This window comes from Anomaloglossus baeobatrachus, chromosome 4 (genome assembly GCF_048569485.1).
Source record: "Anomaloglossus baeobatrachus isolate aAnoBae1 chromosome 4, aAnoBae1.hap1, whole genome shotgun sequence".
NCBI classification, from domain to species: Eukaryota; Metazoa; Chordata; class Amphibia; order Anura; family Aromobatidae; genus Anomaloglossus; species Anomaloglossus baeobatrachus.
This window is the reverse complement of record NC_134356.1, coordinates 57,486,271-57,502,612: the sequence shown is the minus strand read 5'-3', so window position 1 is coordinate 57,502,612 and position 16,342 is coordinate 57,486,271. Positions and strand designations below refer to the sequence as shown.

The window sequence follows — 16,342 nt, the reverse complement described above, 5'->3', positions numbered from 1 at the left end:
ACGTTATGGGGAGCCCCCCAGCCTAACAATATCAGCCAACAGCCGCCCAGAATTGCCGCATACATTATATGCGACAGTTCTGGGACTGTACCCGGCTCTTCCCGATTTACCCTGGTGCGTTGGAAAATCGGGGTAATAAGGAGTTATTGGCAGCCCATAGCTGCCAATAAGTCCTAGATTAATCATGTCAGGCATCTATGAGACACCCTCCATGATTAATCTGTAAGTGACAGTAAATAAACACACACACCCGAACAATCCTTTATTAGAAATAAAAAACACACACATATACCCTGGTTAACCACTTTAATCATCCCCAAAAAGCCCTCCATGTCCGGCGTAATCCAGGTGGCTCCAGCGTCGCTTCCAGCGCTGCTGCATGGAGGTGACCGGAGCCGCAGCAGACACAGCCGCTCCGGTCACCTCCACGCAGGTAATGAAGACAGCCGCGCGATCAGCTGCTGTCACTGAGGTTACCCGCTGTCACTGGATCCAGCGGTGGATGCAGCGGTGGCCGCGGGTAACCTCAGTGACAGCAGCTGATCGCGCTACTCACCTCAGTTGCTGCGTGGAGGTGATAGGAGCGGCGGTGAGTAGCGCGATCAGCTGAGCTGTCACTGAGGTTACCCGCGGCCACCGCTGGATCCAGTGACAGCGGGTAACCTCAGTGACAGCAGCTGATCGCGCGGCTGTCTTCATTACCTGCGTGGAGGTGACCGGAGCGGCTGTGTCTGCTGCAGCTCCGGTCACCTCCATGCAGCAGCGCTGGAAGCGACGCTGGAGCCACCTGGATTACGCCGGACATGGAGGGCTTTTTGGGGCTGATTAAAGTGGTGAACCAGGGTATATGTTTGTGTTTTTTATTTCTAATAAAGGATTTTTTCGGGTGTGTGTGTGTTTATTTACTGTCACTTACAGATTAATCATGGAGGGTTTCTCATAGACGCCTGACATGATTAATCTAGGACTTATTGGCAGCTATGGGCTGCCAATAACTCCTTATTACCCCGATTTGCCAACGCACCAGGGTAAATCGGGAAGAGCCGGGTACAGTCCCAGAACTGTCGCATATAATGTATGCGGCAATTCTGGGCGGCTGTTGGCTGATATTGTTAGGCTGGGGGGCTCCCCATAACGTGGAGCTCCCCATCCTGAGAATACCAGCCTTCAGCCGTATGGCTTTATCTGGCTGGTTTTAAAATTGGGGGGGACCGCACGCCGTTTTTTTTAATTATTTAATTATTTATTGCACTACACAGTATAGACACGCCCACCGGCTGCTGTGATTGGGTGCAGTGTGACACCTGTCACTCAGCGTGGGGGGCGTGTCTCACTGTAACCAATCACAGGCGCCGGTGGGCGGGGAAAGCAGGGAATACGAGATTGTTTAATGGGCGGCCGGCTTTTTCAAAACAGTAAAAGCCGCCGGAGCAGTGTGAATGCCGTGCAGCGCCGGGGATCGGGGATCGGTGAGTATGAGAGAGGGCTGCTAACTTCAGTAATTTAGGAGATTAGCGGTCACCGGTGAGTCCTTCACAGGTGACCGCTAATCAGGGCGCGACACAGACAGAGCCGCAGCATGACAATGAAGTCGGGTGAAGTTCACCCGAGTTCATTCTGACAGTGCGGCTCTGTCTGTGTCTGCTGTCATCTGCCATTCAGCTCTGCTACATGGCTGTCTGTGTCTGCTGTTAGCGGCCATGTAGCAGAGCTGAATGGCAGATGACATAGTTAAAAAGCATCCCTACACATTACACACGCTTGGCAAGTCAATAAATAAAAAAAAAAAAAAGGTGCCCAATGCATACGTCACAGAACACATGATCTAAAGGATCGCACACAAAATTGACCAATTTAACATAGATTACTAACGCACGTGTGACAGCAAATGAACGACCAACGTGAAATCTCAAGATCCCGTATGCAACCTGGGCGTGTCACATCGCAAATGCGATTGTACAACTAATTGCAACGTGTAAAGCAGGCTTTAGGGAGGGGAAACTGCCTCTGGGTCTTGCCAAACAAAGAGACACTGGAAAAGACCGGAGAAAGAGAATATAAAGGGAGGAAGAAGGAGGGATCAAGCATCCAATAGGATACAAAACATAAGGGGAGGGAAAACATGCCGGAGCACAGCCGTCAAGGGCACCCAGTTAAGGACTGAAGTGCCCCAGAAAACAGTCTGATAACACCCACTGGTACATAACAAAAGTTAACTCATTAGGTGTCAAATACATATATTTTTGCAATGGAGAGGTAAAATAAAATAAAAATTAAATTTCACTTCAACATCAAACAATTATTTAAAGGTCATCTTTACAGTGGAATACCCCTTTATGTGACAAATGTTACTTTAAATTGCAGGGACACTTTTATTGTCACTCTTGGAAATGCCTTCACCAGCATTCTGGCGGGATTTGCTATCTTTTCTGTCTTGGGTTATATGTCCCAGGAATTAGGTGTTCCTGTAGATCAAGTGGCTAAAGCAGGTAAGAACTGAATGTGACATTGTTCATTCATCTCTTGTTCATCCGTGTGCCTGGATTGTCTGTGGATACAGATACGACATTCAAACAGATCATAGCATTGAGAGGTGAGAGAAATTATGAGGTTTACCCCTAAAATGGGATTACAGGGGCATAACTAGTAAATCGGCACTCATCTAAAGTGCTATTCCCAAAATAGTAAGTTTTATCATTGCATTTCTGCCAGGCTTTTTTGCTTGAATACTTCTTAAATACAGTGGAACCTTGGTTTACGAGAACAATCCGTTCTGGGAGTGTGCTTGTAAACCCAGTTACTTGTCTAGCAAAGCAAAATTTCCCATAGGAAATAATTGAAACTCAGACAATTTGTTCCACAACTTGTGCAATGTCCCATCCTAGTCCCCTATTGTGCCATTCCAAACACACACAAATACGCACACACACACACACACACACACACACGTGCCGCCCCCGTGCCAGCAGCCGCCGCTGCTCGTATCCGGACCTCTTAAGGGGGTGGCTCGAGGGTCTCTGGACCCGGGGGTCTCGTAGACACGCCGAATAAAAAAGGGGACGTAGATGTACGGGCTAGGCCGTATTAAGTTCGTGTTGCCACCCACGGTGTGTGGTGAGGTAGGACACCACCGCTGCTGTTGTGGGGCACCCGGGGGAGATGTTGTGGCAGCTGGATGTTAACCCCTCCGTGGGTAGGGGTGTTTGCAGGGTATAGCGACGGCAAGGGGATGTTTGATTACTCACAGTCAATGAATCACACGAGTCTTTGGTAAACCAAGGTGCTGGTGGCCGGCCGCCACGGCCGGTTGCATTCAGGTCCCCCACCCAGGCTGGTAATCTCTATCCTTTTCCTCTGCACTGACTTTGTGTAAGGTGGACTTCCTAGTCTGGAACTCAGGAGTCCACTCCCAGCTCGATGTGGCCTAAGGAGCCGTGCTCACAGACGCTGGCCCATGGGATCTGTGGGCCCTGGCGGTGACCTCCTATCCCTATCGGTGGGCTGTTGTCTTCTATGAGGGACTTTGGGTGGGACAGGACCTCTAGTCCTGGCCTTAATCGGTTAATTAACCAGGCCGCTGGTTTCCGTTCCTGGCTTCAGGGTACGAGTACCCCAATTTGTGCTCCGGTTTCTGGTTCGGTTCTCCGTATCGGTACCGGCGGGCTGCAACCCTGTCCCGGTCCACCTTGGTTCTGCCGAGCCATCTTCCCATCTCCGGCTGATGGAGACCACCGTCTGCCACCTAGCCAAAGGCACCAGGGCTCCTACCCTGGCACCGTTCAACTTGAACCTCCTCTGCTGGAGCTACACCTAGCTCCAGCCCAAACTCCTCTCAACTTGAACTACAAACTCTTTCTGCTTGTCTTCCCGCCCCGGGCTGTCTAGACCCCCGGGTGGTCTGTCCAACCGCCTGGTCCCGGCCACTGGTGTGTCTATCTCTCCCTAAGGGGGGGTGACTAGGGTTTCAGGTCGGATGTGTGTTTCCTAAGTGAAGGAAGGTGTTATGCGGGGGTCTGTCTGTGACTACCTGGTTTTGCCAGGGCGTCACACACACACACACATACACACATACACACACACATATTATGCTCACCTTATCGTCCCCTTCGTTCCTTTGGCGGTCTCCTGATTCTTGTAGTCCGCAGGTATGTGTATTCAGTAACCATCGCGACCGATGCCGGAGCTTCTGATGTCAGCGCTTCAGCAGCAGACGTCATACGCAGGATCCGCTTGCCAAAGCCTTTGAGAAGCGCTGACAGCGGAAGCCCCTGCATCATCGCGATGGTTACCGGATATACATACCTGCGTACTAGAAGAACTAGGAGGCCGCCGAGGGAACAGAGTATAAGTGAGCATAATGTGTGTGCATGTGTGTGTATGTGTGTGTCTGTGCATGTTTGTGCGTGTTTGTGCGGACTGCAAGACCGGGTCAGAGAAAGTATGGAACCAGAAGTGTGTGTGATGGGTATTTGCTCGTACAGCAAAGATTGCTCGTAAACTGAGTTACAAATTTACAGCAAGCTTTGCTCATATAGCGAAATACTCGTACACCAAGTTACTCGTAAACCGAGGTTCCACTAATTGACTTTTTGATTTGTTGATTTGTTTTTGGTGGCTTAGTTAGGTATCTGATTTTCAAGTCATTGTGGCTTTTCCAGATCTTTTCGACAGATTCATAAAATACAGCTTTTTTTCAAAGGCCGCAAAGTTTTGCGCAATCCCTACTCCTCTCACTCCTAGAGCGATTTTATCTATCAAAGTTATTTTGTTTCCTTTTTAGCTATATTTGGTGAAATGTGTTACTTTCCCCACTAAAGAGTTGCAAAACTAGTATACTCCTTCATGACCTTTGACATAGTGGTACATCAAACGTTGTGTCCCTGCCTTTGATGTGGGCTCACATGTTGAGCTTGCATCTTTCCTCGCATATGATCACTGATTTCATTAGCCATCATGTGCCTCTAAAAGCTGTGGGTGGAATCGAGATATGTCCACGACTGTTAACCTGTTAAATCTCACTCTCAATCTCTGACAGGAGGATTTAACAGGCACAAGAGCGGGGCTCATCATTCCCCGCTTTTATCGGCGGCCCCATAACTTAATTGTGGGGCGCCGATGTTTTTTTTTTAATAGCCAGGGTTCAGCTAATGATGCCTGTTATTACGATCCTCCTGTGAATGCCGACTTTGAGCTGGCATTGATAGGAAGTCATCATTTCCGCTGTACAGAGCGGTGCTGATGCACTGCTATGTATAATAGAAGCAACTGGACAATCGCAGCTTCAAGTCCAATCAAGCAATTATTAAATACAATAGAAAGAAGGAAAAAAATACACATATTTTGTAACCCTGGTATCTGATCTATTAAAATATCTAATAAATTAATTCAATCAGTAAACAGCGTAATGACAAAAAAAAATAAAACCATCAGAATTACTTTTTTTGGCCGCCACAATCTAATATATAAAGCTCAGTGTATGTATGTGTGTATGTATATATGTGTGTGTGTATATGTCCGCTAAAGGAATTTGCATTGTCGCATTTACAATCACGAAATTTTGCACAGACACCCCATGTGACTCAGGGAACGTCATAGACTATGTTTTCACGGGAAAATTTAACCCCGCACTTTACAGTTACTCTCCAAAATCCTGCCTCCATTAAACTGAATAGAGGTGGGAGCTACAGGCTATTAATAGCAACTGTCAGTGGTTGCTATAGGAACAAAATAAACTGTTAGTATAAGAAGCTTATGTGTGAGGTAATATGATGTCAGTGGGGAGATGGATAGAGAGACAGAAAGAGACAGACAGAGAGAGACAGACGTGGAAAGAGACAGACAGACAGACGGGGACAGAGACATACCGACAAATATACAAAGCTGGTGACAGCCCTGGAAAGAGACAGACGGGCAAAGAGACAGACGGGCAAAGAGACAGACGGGCAAAGAGACAGACGGGCAAAGAGACAGACGGGCAGAGCGACAGACCTGGAAAGAGACAGACTTGGAAAGAGACAGCCCTGGAAAGAGACAGCCGGGCAAAGAGACAGCCAGGCAAAGAGACAACCTAGAACAAGACAGCCCTGGAAAGAGACAGCCCTGGAAAGAGACAGCCGGGCAAAGAGACAGCCAGGCAAAGAGACAGCCGGGGAAAGAGACAGACCTGGAGAGAGACAGACCTGGAGAGAGACAGACGGCAAAGAGACAGACGGGCAAAGAGGCAGCGGGGGCAAAGAGGCAGCCCGGGCAAAGAGACAGCCCTGGAAAGATACAGCCCTGGAAAGAGACAGACAAAGACAGACGGGGAAAGAGAAATACAGACACACACACATAGAGACAGACACAGACCGACTGATACAAATACAGACAGAGATGGAAACAGACAAACAGAGACATAGACACAGACAGACAAGGAAAGAGACACAGAGAGACAAACAGCGACACACAGACAGAGACTGGGAGAGAGACAGTTACTATCCCGGGCAACGCCCGGGTACTACAGCAAGTATTGCTATAAAGTGTAATAAGAGGCGATCGAAACATTATACCTACCCCAGTGGTGTAAAAACATCAGCTCGAGGTGCAAAAAATAAGCTCTTACATAGCCCCAGATCCAAAAAAATTAAAATGTTACTGGTCGCGTAAAATGGCACAAAAGCAAAACTTGCTTTCTTACAAACATCCAAATTATTTTCTTTTTTGCACCAATTTTTTTTTGCGGAATCTATCTGAGAAAGACATCGTGTGCACAAAGCCTTAAGGATGTTTGAGTAATAATTTTTCTAAACCAAAAAAATACTGAAGAGAGGGATGATGGTGATGTTTCATCATGTGGCATCTATTTTTATGAAAAGATGTGGAAACTGATGACAAACAATAGGTGTGAGCAGAGACGAGGCTGAAGAAGCCGCGGGGAGCACATCCCGTAGAGATGAACATAATTCAGTTAATGTCACTAAGCTCATTTTTAGAGCTGTCATCTCAGGGATAATAATAATCAAGCTGTGATGAGGCCACATCGCGCGCTTTAATAATGCATCAGGATGTTAGTCGCGGAAAAGGGTTTATGTTTTTTCTTTCCTATAACATTCAAAAACATATTGCATGAATTTGCCCTGAGAACCGACAGCTCCTGCTCTGTATTCTCCATCTGTGACATTTAAAAAATATTTAACATTTTCTACTCAACGTGAAAAAATCCTTATATACTGTATCTGTAGCGCACCTGAATCCATCAGGGAGCTACAAGGTACTGCATCCCACCAGGATGCAGGGCCTACCCCCTAGGGACCCAGAAGACCAGTGCCGGTAACAACCAAACACTCCAGAATGCCTGTTTTTCACCAAAAATGCCCCCAATAGTGTTGCTAGGTTAGGGTCGGACCAATGGATGGCCGCCTAAAGGTGGAGCCAATCCAGTCCACTAGACGACCAGGTGGGAGGGGCAGACAGTGGACAGACAGTCAGTGAGTAGGTAGTCGAGAGGTGACAGTGAAAGAGAGAGGAAGGACTGTCAGGGGAGTGAACGGTGACATGAGGGCCCAGGCGGTTGGTTGCCGGTGGAGTACAGGGGAGTGCTCCCAGAACTACGCACCAACGGGGTACAGAATCCTAGGTCAGGCAAACGCTCCAGGCAGACCTGATAAAATCTGCACAGTGAGGGGACCATCAAGGACCTCACTGACCTTGAAGTTCGGGACTCAGTAGCAATGGGAGAACCGAGGACAGGACCGGAGACTCCAACCCCACAGGGTTCACGCTACCGTCATACGGACCGCTGTAAGAGACTACCAGTAGGGGACATCTAGCCACCTCAAGCCACGGGGACCCACCAACCAAAGACAGGTGCAGAGGAGAGAAGCTAATTAAAAAAAAATAAAGAAAAAATAAAGAAAATAAGAATGAAGCAAGCACTTCATGGAGGCTTTGGTGCGGCTGTACACTGCTTCCACGGCCTCTTCTTCACTTTCAGGGCCGCTAATTATTGCTCATCCATATGCACTGCTTTTCCCACCCACCGGCCGTCTTGGCGTCTGTGATTGGTTTCAGTCAGAGGTGCCCAGTCTGTGTGACAGCCTCTGACTGCAACAAATCACAGGCGCTGTCTGCAGGTCACTATTGTGATATAAAAATAAATAAAATATTTGACGTAGGGTCCCCTCATATTATGATACCCAGCAAAGATAAAGCATATGGTTACAGGCTGCAGCCCCCAGCCGTGTGCTTATTTTGGCTGTGTATCAAATTAGGAGGAACTGCATGCGACTTTTTTTAAATTATTTAAATAAATAATTTAAAAAAAAACGGCATGCGGTCCCCCCAAATTTTATACCCAGCCATGATAAAGCCTGACAGCTGGAGGCTGGTATTCTCAGGCTGGGGAGAACCATGCTTATTGGGCCACTTCCTGCCTAAAATTAGCAGCCTGCAACCACCAAAGATTGTCGCATCCATTAGATGCGACAATCCCTGCGCTTTACCCAGCCCTTCCCAATTGGCCTGATGCTATGGCAATTGGGGTAATAAGTTTATATCAGCCCACAGCTGCCACTAAGCCCTAGATTAGTAATGGGAGACATCTAAGAAACCTCCTCTTATTACTAATCTGTAAGTGAAAGAAAATAAACAAAAACACTTTTTTAACCCCCAAAAAACCCCTGCAGGTCCCACGTAATCTACAAAAGGTTCCACGATGATTCCAGCTCTGCTACATAGCTGACGTCACAGCACGTGATTATGATACATGATCGAACGCTGTGAGGTTCAGACAGAGAATGAATGAGCCGCTCAATCAGCAATGACATCACTCAGGTTATTTGTGGCCAAAGCTGGAGGTTCCCATTGTCCTCCACCTGAGACCGCAGGTAACCTAAACTCATGGGACCTCAGGTGACCTCAGTAAACTCAGGTTCACAGACCTGTATCTCCTGGCAGAAGAACACGTTTTTTGCCAAGAGATGCAGATTTGGTGCTGAAATATTTGCACCATCTACCAATCTACACCGCATTCGGCTTTGATGTGTTTTTGTGCCAGGAAGTGTAGATTGGGTGCATGAATATAGTGTCAAAATTTATTCTCCAAATTTGCATCTTTTGACCTAAAAATGGAAAAAAGGTTTTGACGCCATTTCGGTGCAGTATTCTGCCAGGAGGTACAATATTGGTGCTGAAATGTCTTCACCAGATTTCAAAACCAAATTTGCACCTCCTGCAGCAAACCAATTTTTTTTTGCATTTTTGGACCAAGAGATGCAAATTTTTACACTTTATTCATGCAGGCCGCCACTAACCTGAGTGATGTCACCACTGATCACTGTGGCTCATTTTATTCCCTACCTGGAGCTCACAGCAGGCAGTCATGTTCCATGATTGCGCACTGTCAGATCAGATGTAGCAGAGCTGGAATTCTTGTGGGACCTCGTGTGGATTACGTAGGATCTGCAGGGGTGTTTTGGGGGTTAATAAAGTGGTGAAAAAGGATGTTTTTGTATTTTATTTCAAGTAAAGGATTTTTTTGGTGTTTGTGTTTATTTCCTTTCACTTACCGATTAGTAATAGGTGGGTTTCATAGACCCTGTCCATTACTAATCTAGGGCTTAGTAGCAGCTGTGTGCTGCCATTAACCACTTATATTACCCTTATTGCCACCACACCACGGCAATTGGGAAGAGCTGGATAAAGCGCCGGGTTTGTTGCATCCATTTAGGACTGTACAATTTTTCATTTTTACTTCGTTGTTCTTCTTCCTCCTCTAAGAGCAAATCCTTTTTTTTTTTTTATAATTGTTATGGCTTTTTGTAGTTCTAGTTTTGAATGATACCATTCATTTTATGTATTGAAAATCATGAAAAAAATTTACTTGTTTGTTAATGAATTACTGTTATTTAAGTAATAAAAAAATTCAGAAGTTTAAAAAAAAAAAAAAAATTGTTGCTTTCAAAAACATTTTATTTGTTTCATTTTTGTTATTGATAAAGCAGGTCTTCCATTTTTTTGCAGTGAAGCTGATTTTTTTAATTCAAAATTTTATTGTATTTTTTTTAGGTACAGTGCGGCCATAGATTGTAAATTCTCATATTTTGATTTTTGTTTTCTACTTATGGCATTTACCATAGAGATTATATAATTTCATGTTTTTCTAGACTTTTTTTATACTATTTTTTTCTCTTTATTTTTTAACATTTTATATTGCCATATTTATGTGTTTTTAAACTTTATATATTTTTTTTAGTTCTCCAAGGTAACTTGAAACAGTAATCCTTTGATCGCTTATTGTAAATATTGTAAATCAACAATATTGCATTATATAATGTAAATCATGGTTCCTTATGAAGCTCAGCCTCTGGCTGGGCTTCACAGGATTAACAAGATGGCATCCTTGAAGTCCTTTAGCAGCCTCCTGGCTGCCATAATAACCCATCAGCACCCAGCAATCGCGTTGCAGGGGTATAATGGGAGCCAAACATTGACAGAAGCAACAATATGGATAAACAGCAGCGATCGGAGCAAGATCCAGTTGTTTTTGTTAGAGACACATAGTGCCTGTGTAACTGCTTACAGGCATTACAAAGAGGCAGACTTTCAGTTCAGAGAAGGCAATCTTTTAGACAATGGCAGAAGCAATGCATGCTGAGAAATATGGGAAGGCATTTCCAGCTCCTATAGTGCTGGGAGAATACTGATTAAAGAGGACTTTTGTCTGAAGATGGGATTGCGGGCAGACCCCTGATAGGGCCACACATTGGCAGATGGAGTGACTTTGTGCTGTGTTTGGCCTCTGTTTCACAAGTGTCCACCTTTTTAAGGTGGGCACAAAAGTATGGTTGACCACAGTTTTGTGCAGAAAGGAGGATACTGCTGAAAAAGAGGTAAGAGAGAGTATAATGTGACTTCATCTGTCTTATAAGAGCACCATTCCAGCGTTTTTTGTTTTTTTTTATTGCACCCCTGCAGTGCTGCTTTAAATGTTCGTCCCCTGCCCCTGTCTTATACTCACCTTCCAGCGGCTTCATCTTCTATCGATCGCTCTCCATTGATTTGTAACCTGCTGGCAGCTCTAGTGTTTCTTCGAGCACGCCAGAGGTGACAAATCAATACAAGTCTATGGGAACCTTGATCTGGCTCTCATAGAGTTGCATTAAGCACTTGTGATGTCACTTCTGATTTCCGGACAGTCCGAAGTTATATGCACAAGATGAAGTGGCGGGACTGGAGTGACACTGAAAAACAGTGAAGCCACAAGAAGGTGAGTATAAGAACGGGGGCAGCGGACTTAGATTTAAAGAGCCACTCCAGCTCGAAAAGCCTCCCAAAAAACCCTGGAGTGCTACTTTAAAGTCAGTGGTCACACAGGGGTTCTGTCCGAATCCCATTTTTTAGGACTTCAGATGAAAGAATCAACGAAGCCGAGCATGTGTTTCATGAAAGTGGGGAAACACCTTATAGTAAGTAGTAAGGAATCATTTTCGGAGTAACAGCCCTGCACTCACCATGGATGTCAATCTCAGAAAGGCATCACAGTGGAGGTTCTGAAAAACATTTGATAATTGGTACCGCAGTAATCCATAAACCTTGACTTGTGGATTATTTATTATACTTCTTTATCTTTTTATTGATCTAATATTATTGACTTGTAATGCTGTAACTGTCGGCCGCCCACGTGGGATGCGCATTGTTGTACACATTCTGCCAGGCAGATGGTGCCTTTCATCTCCATCCTCATTCTTGCTGGGGTTGGTGCCATAAGTATTGGCAGTCCACTCCGATACATTTATTTATTCTGTTTTCACTGTTCTAATTTTTAAAGTCCCAACTTATCAATTTCTTTGCGAAATTTTTCTGGTGTAAAAATGGTGTTTTATGTTTGTCGCATTATGTGTATATACAGTGTGTCCACCCATATCCTGTCCATTAACCTGAGAATGGCGGCAGCTATAGGCATAGAAGTGGTGTCTAGGTATAGTAAAGTAGCCATGCTTCTACGCAATGAAACCACCGATAGCGCCACTTGGTGGAAAACAACGGAGTTAGCATTTTTATCTCAAAAATGGAACGAGATAGAGAAAAAAAGTGAATTACAAAGTTGTAGGGCATCATCAATTCAATACGAATCGACACCTTGCATACAGAAATGCTATGATAAGAATGTGTAAGACTCACAAGGCTGCGGACGTGAAGCGATACCTCATGGAGACCTAAGTCATTGGGTATGGTGGCTGCATGGAGTGGCCTCCACGCTCACCTGACCTGACCCCATTGGACTTCTTTCTGTGAGGTCACATCAAACAGGAGGTGTATGCGACCCCTCCACCAACATTGCAGGACCTACGACAACATATCACAGATGCTTGTGCACACGTGTCACCTACCATATTGCACAACGTGCAGAAAGATACAGTATGCTGTGCAGAGTCCAGATGTGCATTGCAGCTGTCGGGGGCCACTTTTAGCATCAAAGTTAAATGAGCACCATATGCGTGACCAGCATTCAATGTTTTGGGGTGGTCATGGGTTTCACATCATAGCATTTCTGTATGCAAGGTGTCAATTTGTATTGAATTGATGATACCCTACAATTTTTTAATTCATTTTTTTCCTCTATCTAGTTCCGTTTTCGAGATAAAAATGCTAACTCCGTTGTTTTCCACCAGGTGGCGCTATAGGTGGTTTCATTACGTAGCGCATGGCTACTTTACTATACCTAGACACCACTTCTGTGCCTATACCTGCTGCCGTTCTCCAGTTAATGGACAGGATATGGGTGGACACACTGTATATATATATATTTTTTTTGTATATTTTTAGGAACATTTTTGTTACTCTTATTGTTAGTCCCCTTAGGGGACTTGAACCTGTGATTTGTTCCATCAATATACTAAAATGGTACAGTATTGTAGAATATAAGAAACTTATGTCCTTTTATGAAGTCTTACTAATGTCTAAGCTTCACACAAGGACCAAATGTCACGAGGGTACCACAACGGAGAGTGGTCCCACTGATTTTTGGTGTCAGGAGATCACAGCACAGGGCTTCATACACAGGTGCTCAGGTTACTACTGCTGGCTGTGCAGATTCTCCTTTATCCAGCATTCCTAGGGTTAAATAGATCCTCTGGTTCCTGAAACCCTGAATGAAAGGTATGGGCAGTTGTTCTCTGTTGCTAATCAGCTCAGGTATAAAGACTTCCTTCCTAGTCCAGGTAACCGCTGGTGATAGTTTCTGCTATACTTCCTCTACAGGGAACTTGTGAGCTGAGGACCAGGAAGCCATTCTGAGAACATTTGCTGGGTGAAAGTTGTGTTGTTTTTCTTTTCCTTAGTCCTTCTGGGTTTCTCCCCTCCTCATTATTACCTCTTGTTGTTTGGAGTGTATTGTATGATTTCTGTTTATTTATATCTATCTGTCTAATCCTATGTCTTTAATTTAGAGCGGGACTATCGTTCTCGCTGCCCTGTGCACTATACAGGGCTGAGTCTAGGGAAACACAGGGATAGCCATGTGACTGGCGATGGGGTGAAAAAGCTCATATAGGGACATTAGGGAGTGCAGGGATCAGTCTCAGTTGAGTTTAGGAGGTGACCCTGCTCCCCTTTCCCTAGCGCCAGGGCCCACCGTTGTATCATGTACCCTGTGTGTCACGGCGCTCGCCAAGGGTTCCCACATACCTGGCGTGACCCCGGTAGTCACTGCATGACACCAAATTGGCAGTAATTGGGTCTTTTCAGCAGGCACACATCTGGCATGACAACCCATCGGTACGCAGGATCGTATCACTGGTGAAGTTGGTAGGAGTATTTAAGTGCCGCTGTAGGAGATTGATAGTGTTATTTAAGTAAGGAAAGGGAATATGTCAGCGGCTTTTTGTTACCTCACCAACGATGTATCACTTAGATTACTGCTTGTAGCCGTTTTGACACAATCACAATTTGTATATTTAGCCATATAAAAGAGATGAGAGAGCTTCTCAGGCCGCACCAGTGAGCTGTCAATCAGAGGAAGGGGCATGCTGGACTGCTGTGCAAGTGACATGCTGCTTACACAAACATAAATAAACAACAGATCAGACTATAACCTGTTCTGCCCACACCAGGCTCTTAATAGAGATTAAGCATTGACAGTGAGGTGTCAATCAGAGTAGGGGGCGTGACGGACTGCCGTGCGCAAGACATTGTTGTCCAAGCAATGAGAAGTCCTACTTCTTAAACAAACATCTAATATATAAAGCTGACCCCTCTGGACTCATATATAAATCCCTACACGATGCACTTTGGCCATGCCTCCTAAGTCCTGACGAAGCCACGTCCAGGGAAACGCGCGTCGAGGCTCCGCACATGCAACCTGCTTTGTCTGCTGCTCTATGTCCATTATGTCTCAAGGTACCATTTTGTTCAAAATGTTGATATGATTATGCCCGTATAGGGAGGAAACACTGTTTGGATGATCTTTATTTAGTTAACTATCTATTACACATTTACTCTCACCCTCTGGTTAATGTGTGTTCAAATTACTCATGTGTTTTGGACTAGCAGCCTTTACCATCATCAGGTGGCGTTTTTGTGCAATTTTATGTCTGGCGACATTTTCCATCTGGGTTGCCCTCACTGTCTGTCCCTTGCTCACATTTATTGTAAATTATTTGTATATCACCAATTACTCTTTTCGGTTCTTCTTTACCAGTGGCCCTTTTATCATCCTTGTAATTCTCGGCTAACGACTGGAGTTTCGGTTCGTTTGGCTTCGGGTCCTTACCTTTAAGGGAAGTCGTAGGTTTTATTAACAGCATAGACTATGTTTTGAGGAGAAAATTTAATGTTGCACTTTACAGTTACGCATTCACCAAAAAACCTGCTTACATTAAAGTCAATGGAGCTGGGAATGGATCTGTTATTATGGACTCCTATTATGTACAGGGAAAGAGATACACACAGAAAGATACACATAAAGAGACACACACACACAGAAAGAGACACATACAGAGAGACGGATAGAGAGACAGACAGACGTACACACATACAGACAGAGAGAGAAACAGAGAGACAGACATAGAGACATACAGAGTCAGACAGAGAGAAACAGAGAAAGAGAGACAGGGAGAGAGAGACAGAGATGGATAGAAAGACAGACAGACAGACGGATATACATTCAGACACAGAGAGAAACAGAGACAGATATAAAGAGGCAGACAGACAGAGAGACAGAGACATGGAATGAGGGAGACAGACAGAGAGAGAGAGAGAGAGAGAGACTGGGAGAGAGACAGAGAGATGGATAGAAAGACAGACAGGCAGACGAACATATATACAGACACAGAGAGAAACAGAGAGACAGACATAGAGACATATAGAGGCAGACAGACAGAGAGACAGACAGAGACATGGATAGAGGGAGAGAGACAGAGACAGACAGAGAGAGAGAGGGAGACTGGGAGAGAGACAGAGAGACACTTAGTTACTATCCTGGGCAACACCGGGTACTACAGCTAATAGCAAATAAACAACAGATTGGACCTTGACAAGACAGACATCCCTCAATTCTATGTTTTAACCCTAGCAGCATGCTGTCTTCAGCTTACATAGCAAAAACCTGTTGACAGATTCCCTTTTATCATTGTTTTCAATAGTAATTGTGTACTACTTCCCTTTCCTTGTGGTGGCGCTGGGCGGAACTGAACAGATCGCTGTGACTGTTAGCAGCAGGACACTGTGATGTGCCAATCATCTGGGAACTCTACTAACAAAAAGGAATTTTCCAATGCAAAATATAAGTTGTGTAGTATTTTTACAATATCTTGATGGCTTGTCACAGCACGGACTAGCAGCGCGTCATAGGATATTGTGTATATTTTATATCTATTAACATAGATTTACAATCATTTGAATGCTTCATTCCATAAATTCCTGGGTTGCACTTTTGGCAGACGAGTTTCTCACTTAAACACAGATCATCTTGGCAACACTCACTCCGACTAATTAGCTGGCTAATTTAGTTCAGCTTACAGCCAAGTTATGTACTGATTTGTGGAGGGTTCTGCAGGAAATGAAACAGATTACATCTTATCCAAAATGTTTACTAATTATTAGACTGAGGAACACTTGAAATTAAAGAGGACCTGTGACTTGCTTATCATTTTTTAATGAACATTTTAATAAAATCTCTGAGCTTCCTTGATTCTGACACTCTTTTCCATTTTGTGCTGTGTCGCTTCTTTGCAGAGATATTCAGATTTGTTGTATTTAAGCGCCATATGTGAAATCTCTGCTTGCAGTGCAACTGGGCATTTCCTCAGTATCTTCTCCAGGGGCATTCGTTTTCATTCCTCTTTGCCAGATGTTGCCAATGACA

General features: G+C 44.8%; 1 protein-coding gene across 2 annotated transcripts in view; it reads left to right on the top strand.

Moving 5' to 3' along the window:
- Positions 1-16,342, top strand: part of SLC6A7 (solute carrier family 6 member 7) — a 192,829-nt gene that overhangs the window by 62,840 nt on the left and 113,647 nt on the right. For both annotated transcript variants that reach the window (XM_075344365.1, XM_075344364.1), the window contains exon 8: positions 2,365-2,489. In XM_075344365.1, coding sequence (XP_075200480.1) covers positions 2,365-2,489 — 125 coding nt within the window. The remainder of the gene's footprint in view (positions 1-2,364; positions 2,490-16,342) is intronic.